This window comes from Oncorhynchus gorbuscha, unplaced genomic scaffold, assembly GCF_021184085.1.
Source record: "Oncorhynchus gorbuscha isolate QuinsamMale2020 ecotype Even-year unplaced genomic scaffold, OgorEven_v1.0 Un_scaffold_4987, whole genome shotgun sequence".
Lineage (NCBI taxonomy): Eukaryota > Metazoa > Chordata > Actinopteri > Salmoniformes > Salmonidae > Oncorhynchus > Oncorhynchus gorbuscha.
In genome coordinates, this window is record NW_025748892.1 from 5025 (window position 1) to 12329 (window position 7305).

A 7305-nucleotide genomic window follows, 5' to 3' on the forward strand; every position below is an offset into this window, starting at 1 on the left:
GTCCCCAGATCAACCATTATAGACACTAGTGGTGTCCCCCAGATCAACCATTATAGACACTAGTGGTGTCCCCAGATCAACCATTATAGACACTAGTGGTGTCCCCCAGATCAACCATTATAGACACTAGTGGTGTCCCCAGATCAACCATTATAGACACTAGTGGTGTCCCCAGATCAACCATTATAGACACTAGTGGTGTCCCCAGATCAACCATTATAGACACTAGTGGTGTCCCCAGATCAACCATTATAGACACTAGTGGTGTCCCCCAGATCAACCATTATAGACACTAGTGGTGTCCCCAGATCAACCATTATAGACACTAGTGGTGTCCCCCAGATCAACCATTATAGACACTAGTGGTGTCCCCAGATCAACCATTATAGACACTAGTGGTGTCCCCCAGATCAACCATTATAGACACTAGTGGTGTCCCCCAGATCAACCATTATAGACACTAGTGGTGTCCCCCAGATCAACCATTATAGACACTAGTGGTGTCCCCCAGATCAACCATTATAGACACTAGTGGTGTCCCCAGATCAACCATTATAGACACTAGTGGTGTCCCCAGATCAACCATTATAGACACTAGTGGTGTCCCCCAGATCAACCATTATAGACACTAGTGGTGTCCCCAGATCAACCATTATAGACACTAGTGGTGTCCCCCAGATCAACCATTATAGACACTAGTGGTGTCCCCAGATCAACCATTATAGACACTAGTGGTGTCCCCCAGATCAACCATTATAGACACTAGTGGTGTCCCCAGATCAACCATTATAGACACTAGTGGTGTCCCCAGATCAACCATTATAGACACTAGTGGTGTCCCCCAGATCAACCATTATAGACACTAGTGGTGTCCCCAGATCAACCATTATAGACACTAGTGGTGTCCCCCAGATCAACCATTATAGACACTAGTGGTGTCCCCCAGATCAACCATTATAGACACTAGTGGTGTCCCCCAGATCAACCATTATAGACACTAGTGGTGTCCCCCAGATCAACCATTATAGACACTAGTGGTGTCCCCAGATCAACCATTATAGACACTAGTGGTGTCCCCCAGATCAACCATTATAGACACTAGTGGTGTCCCCCAGATCAACCATTATAGACACTAGTGGTGTCCCCAGATCAACCATTATAGACACTAGTGGTGTCCCCAGATCAACCATTATAGACACTAGTGGTGTCCCCCAGATCAACCATTATAGACACTAGTGGTGTCCCCCAGATCAACCATTATAGACACTAGTGGTGTCCCCCAGATCAACCATTATAGACACTAGTGGTGTCCCCAGATCAACCATTATAGACACTAGTGGTGTCCCCAGATCAACCATTATAGACACTAGTGGTGTCCCCCAGATCAACCATTATAGACACTAGTGGTGTCCCCCAGATCAACCATTATAGACACTAGTGGTGTCCCCCAGATCAAACATTATAGACACTAGTGGTGTCCCCAGATCAACCATTATAGACACTAGTGGTGTCCCCCAGATCAACCATTATAGACACTAGTGGTGTCCCCCAGATCAACCATTATAGACACTAGTGGTGTCCCCAGATCAACCATTATAGACACTAGTGGTGTCCCCCAGATCAACCATTATAGACACTAGTGGTGTCCCCAGATCAAACATTATAGACACTAGTGGTGTCCCCCAGATCAACCATTATAGACACTAGTGGTGTCCCCAGATCAACCATTATAGACACTAGTGGTGTCCCCAGATCAACCATTATAGACACTAGTGGTGTCCCCAGATCAACCATTATAGACACTAGTGGTGTCCCCCAGATCAACCATTATAGACACTAGTGGTGTCCCCCAGATCAACCATTATAGACACTAGTGGTGTCCCCCAGATCAACCATTATAGACACTAGTGGTGTCCCCAGATCAACCATTATAGACACTAGTGGTGTCCCCAGATCAACAATTATAGACACTAGTGGTGTCCCCCAGATCAACCATTATAGACACTAGTGGTGTCCCCAGATCAACCATTATAGACACTAGTGGTGTCCCCCAGATCAACCATTATAGACACTAGTGGTGTCCCCAGATCAACCATTATAGACACTAGTGGTGTCCCCCAGATCAACCATTATAGACACTAGTGGTGTCCCCAGATCAACCATTATAGACACTAGTGGTGTCCCCCAGATCAACCATTATAGACATAGTGGTGTCCCCCAGATCAACCATTATAGACACTAGTGGTGTCCCCAGATCAACCATTATCGACACTAGTGGTGTCCCCCAGATCAACCATTATAGACACTAGTGGTGTCCCCCAGATCAACCATTATAGACACTAGTGGTGTCCCCCAGATCAACCATTATAGACACTAGTGGTGTCCCCCAGATCAACCATTATAGACACTAGTGGTGTCCCCCAGATCAACCATTATAGACACTAGTGGTGTCCCCCAGATCAACCATTATAGACACTAGTGGTGTCCCCCAGATCAACCATTATAGACACTAGTGGTGTCCCCCAGATCAACCATTATAGACGCTATCTTGTTCTGTTCATTACGACGGCATATGTCTTCCCAAGATAATGATAAATGAGTTGCATTCCTCTCTGTCAATGGACTGAATGGACCAGAGGCATATGAAAGAGTTCGGTCAGTCCTAAAATAGGTGTTTATGCATGGAACAGGGTGGAGACAGGGTGGGGACAGGGTGGAGACAGGGTGGAGACAGGGTGGGGACAGGGTGGGGACAGAGTGATACAGGGTGGGGACAGAGTGATACAGGGTGGGGACAGAGTGATACAGGGTGGGGACAGGGTGGAGACAGGGTGGGGACAGAGTGAGACAGGGTGGGGACAGGGTGATACAGGGTGGGGACAGGGTGATACAGGGTGGGGACGGGTGGGGACAGGGTGATACAGGGTGGAGAAAGGATGGGGACAGGGTGGAGACAGGGTAAGGACAGGGTAGGGACAGGGTGGGGACAGGGTGGGGACAGGGTGACACAGGGTGGGGACAGGGTGACACAGGGTGGGGACAGGGTGACACAGGGTGGGGACAGGGTGGGGACAGGGTGACACAGGGTGGAGACAGGATGGAGACAGGGTGTGGACAGGGTGACACAGGGTGGAGACAGGATGGAGACAGGGTGTGGACAGGGTGACACAGGGTGGGGACAGGGTGACACAGGGTGGGGACAGGGTGACACAGGGTGGGGACAGGGTGACACAGGGTGGGGACAGGGTGACACAGGGTGGGGACAGGGTGACACAGGGTGGGGACAGGATGGAGACAGGGTGTGGACAGGGTGACACAGGGTGTGGACAGGGTGACACAGGGTGGGGACAGGGTGACACAGGGTGGGGACAGGGTGACACAGGGTGGGGACAGGGTGACACAGGGTGGGGACAGGGTGACACAGGGTGGGGACAGGGTGACACAGGGTGGGGACAGGGTGACACAGGGTGGGGACAGGGTGACACAGGGTGGGGACAGGGTGACACAGGGTGGGGACAGGGTGACACAGGGTGGGGACAGGGTGACACAGGGTGGGGACAGGGTGACAGGGTGGGGACAGGGTGACACAGGGTGACACAGGGTGGAGACAGGGTGGGGACAGGGTGACACAGGGTGGGGACAGGGTGACACAGGGTGGGGACAGGGTGACACAGGGTGGGGACAGGGTGACACAGGGTGGAGACAGGATGGAGACAGGGTGTGGACAGGGTGACACAGGGTGTGGACAGGGTGACACAGGGTGTGGACAGGGTGACACAGGGTGGGGACAGGGTGACACAGGGTGGAGACAGGGTGACACAGGGTGGGGACAGGGTGACACAGGGTGGGGACAGGGTGACACAGGGTGGGGACAGGGTGACAGGGTGGGGACAGGGTGACACAGGGTGGGGACAGGGTGACACAGGGTGGGGACAGGGTGACACAGGGTGGGGACAGGGTGACACAGGGTGGGGACAGGGTGACAGGGTGGGGACAGGGTGACAGGGTGGGGACAGGGTGACACAGGGTGACACAGGGTGGGGACAGGGTGACACAGGGTGGGGACAGGGTGACAGGGTGGGGACAGGGTGACACAGGGTGACACAGGGTGGGGACAGGGTGACACAGGGTGGGGACAGGGTGACACAGGGTGGGGACAGGGTGACACAGGGTGGGGACAGGGTGACACAGGGTGGGGACAGGGTGACACAGGGTGGGGACAGGGTGACACAGGGTGGGGACAGGGTGACACAGGGTGGAGACAGGATGGAGACAGGGTGTGGACAGGGTGAGACAGGGTGTGGACAGGGTGACACAGGGTGGGGACAGGGTGACACAGGGTGGGGACAGGGTGACACAGGGTGGGGACAGGGTGACAGGGTGGGGACAGAGTGGAGACAGGGTGGAGACAGGGTGGAGACAGGGTGGAGACAGGGTGGTACAGGGTGGTACAGGGTGGAGACAGGGTGGAGACAGGGTGGAGACAGGGTGGAGACAGGGTGATACAGGGTGATACAGGGTGGAGACAGGGTGGGGACAGGGTGGAGACAGGGTGGGGACAGGGTGGAGACAGGGTGGAGACAGGGTGGGGACAGGGTGGGGACAGGGTGGGGACAGGGTGGGGACAGGGTGGGGACAGGGTGGTACAGGGTGAGACAGGGTGGTACAGGATGGTACAGGGTGGAGACAGGGTGGAGACAGGGTGGAGACAGTGAACTATGTCAAACTCACTCTTTATTTTTCATTTTACTTCCTCCACATGTCCGTAGTCGAGGGGCCAGAGAAACTTAATGACCAGTCATAGAAACAGAGAAACCACAAAACCAGAAAAAGGAGTATCTCAGTCCAACCATTGTCCTGCATCCCTCTCTGCCTCGGCATCCCTGCCTCAGTCTGACTCTTTCTATCTCCGTCTCCCTGCCTCAGTCTGACTCTTTCTATCTCCGTCTCCCTGCCTCAGTCTGACTCTTTCTATCTCCGTCTCCCTGCCTCAGTCTGACTCTTTCTGTCTCTGCCTGAGTCCGTCTCTCCGCATGTCGCCGACTCTAACATTTTAGTAATTCAGCAGAGGCTCTTATCCAGCGTGACTTACAGTAGTGAGTTTTCATTCGTACTGTTTCCCCATGGGAATCCAACCCACAACCCTGGCGTTGCAAGGGCTATGCTCTACCAACTGAGTCACACAGGACCTTTTTCTCTCGGTCTCTCTCTCTCCCTCGCTCTCTCCCCCTCCCTCTGCTTCTCTCTCTCCCCCTCCCTCTGCTTCTCTCTCTCCCTCCCTCTGCATCTCTCTCCCCCTCCCTCTCTCCCCCTCCCTCTCTGTCTCTCCCCCTGCCTCTGTCTCTCCCCCTGCCTCTGTCTCTCCCCCTGCCTCTGTCTCTCCCCTGCCTCTCTCTCTCCCCCTGCCTCTCTCTCTCCCCCTGCCTCTCTCTCCTCTCCCCCTCTCTGCTTCTCTCTCTCCCCCTCCCTCTGCTTCTCTCTCCCCCTCCCTCTGCTTCTCTCTCCCCCTCCCTCTGCTTCTCTCTCCCCTTCCCTCTGCTTCTCTCCCTCCCTCTGCTTCTCTCCTCCTCCCTCTGCTTCTCTCTCCCCTCCCTCTGCTTCTCTCTCCCTCCCTCTGCTTCTCTCTCCCCTCCCTCTGCTTCTCTCTCCCCTCCCTCTGCTTCTCTCTTCCCCTCCCCTGCTTCTCTCTCCCCCGCCTCCGCTTCTCTCTCCCCCAGCCTCCGCTTCTCTCTCTCTCCCCTCCTCTCCCCCTCCGCTTCTCTCCCTCTCCCCCTCCCTCTCCATCTCCCCTCCCTCTCCATCTCCCCCTGCCTCGCTCTCTCCCCTGCCTCGCTCTCTCCCCTGCCTCGCTCTCTCCCCTGCCTCGCTCTCTCCCCCTGCCTCGCTCTCTCCCCTGCCTCGCTCTCTCCCCTGCCTCTGCCTCGCTCTCTCCCCCTGCCTCTGCCTCGCTCTCTCCCCCTGCCTCTGCCTCGCTCTCTCCCCCTGCCTCTGCCTCGCTCTCTCCCCTGCCTCTGCCTCGCTCTCTCCCCCTGCCTCTGCCTCGCTCTCCCCTGCCTCTGCCTCGCTCTCCCCCTGCCTCTTTCTCGCTCTCTCCCCTGCCTCTGCCTCGCTCTCTCCCCCTGCCTCCTTCTCGCTCTCTCCCCCTGCCTCCTTCTCGCTCTCTCCCCCTGCCTCTGCTTCTCTCTCCCCCTGCCTCTGCTTCTCTCTCTCCCCCTCCCTCTGCTTCTCTCTCTCCCCCTCCTCCCTCTGCTTCTCTCTCTCTCCCTCCCTCTGCTTCTCTCTCTCTCCCTCCCTCTTCTTCTCTCTCTCCCCCTCCCTCTGCTTCTCTCTCTCCCCCTCCCTCTGCTTCTCTCTCTCCCCCTCCCGCTTCTCTCCCCTCCCCCTGCTTCTCTCCCTCCCCTGCTTCTCTCCCCTCCCCCTGCTTCTCTCCCTCCCCTGCTTCTCTCCCCTCCCTGCTTCTCTCCCCCCCCCTGCTTCTCTCTCCCTCCCTCTCCCTCTCTCTCTCCCCCTGCCTCTGCCTCTCTCTCCCCCTGCCTCTCTCTCCAGCTGCCTCTCTCTCCAGCTGCCTCTGCTTCTCTCTCTCCCCTCCCTGTGCTTCTCTCTCTCCCCCTCCCTGTGCTTCTCTCTCTCCCCTCCCTGTGCTTCTCTCTCCCCCTCCCTCTGCTTCTCTCTCTCCCCCTCCCCCTGCTTCTCTCCCCCTCCTGCTTCTCTCTCCCCCTCCCCCGCTTCTCTCTCCCCTCCCTCTGCTTCTCTCTTCCCTCCCCCTGCCTCTCTCTCCCCCTCCCCCTGCTTCTCTCTCCCTCTGTTTCTCTCCCCTCCCCCTGCTTCTCTCCCTCCCTTGCGTCTCTCCCCCTCCCCCTGCTTCTCTCTCCCCTCCCTCTGCCTCTTCCCTCTCCCACTCTCTCTGCCTCTTCCCTCTGCCTCTCTCTCCCCCTGCCTCTCTCTCCCGCTCCCTCTCTCTCCCACTGCCTCTCTCTCTCCCCCTGCCTCTCTCTCCCCCTGCCTCTCTCTCCCCTGCCTCTCTCTCCCCCTGCCTCTCTCTCCCCCTGCCTCTCTCTCTCCCCCTGCCTCTCTCTCTCCCCCTGCCTCTCTCCCCTGCCTCTCTCTCTCCCCCTGCCTCTCTCTCTCCCCCTGCCTCTCTCTCCCCCTGCCTCTCTCTCTCCCCCTGCCTCTCTCTCCCCTCCCTCTGCTTCTCTCTCCCCCTCCTCTGCTTCTCTCTCCCCCTCCCTCTTCTCTCTCCCCCTCCCTCTGCTTCTCTCTCCCCTCCTCTCTTCTCTCTCCCCTCCCTCTGCTTCTCTCTCTCCC

At 56.9% G+C, this 7305-nt stretch overlaps 1 protein-coding gene across 1 annotated transcript; it reads right to left on the minus strand.

The window, feature by feature from the left end:
* Positions 1-3049: 3049 nt before the first annotated feature.
* LOC124028900 (proline-rich extensin-like protein EPR1) lies at positions 3050-4716 on the minus strand (the record flags this gene model as incomplete). Its single annotated transcript, XM_046340812.1, has 1 exon — positions 3050-4716. A coding segment is annotated over one exon (1667 nt), but the record flags the coding sequence as incomplete, so codon positions are not given.
* Positions 4717-7305: the final 2589 nt, after the last annotated feature.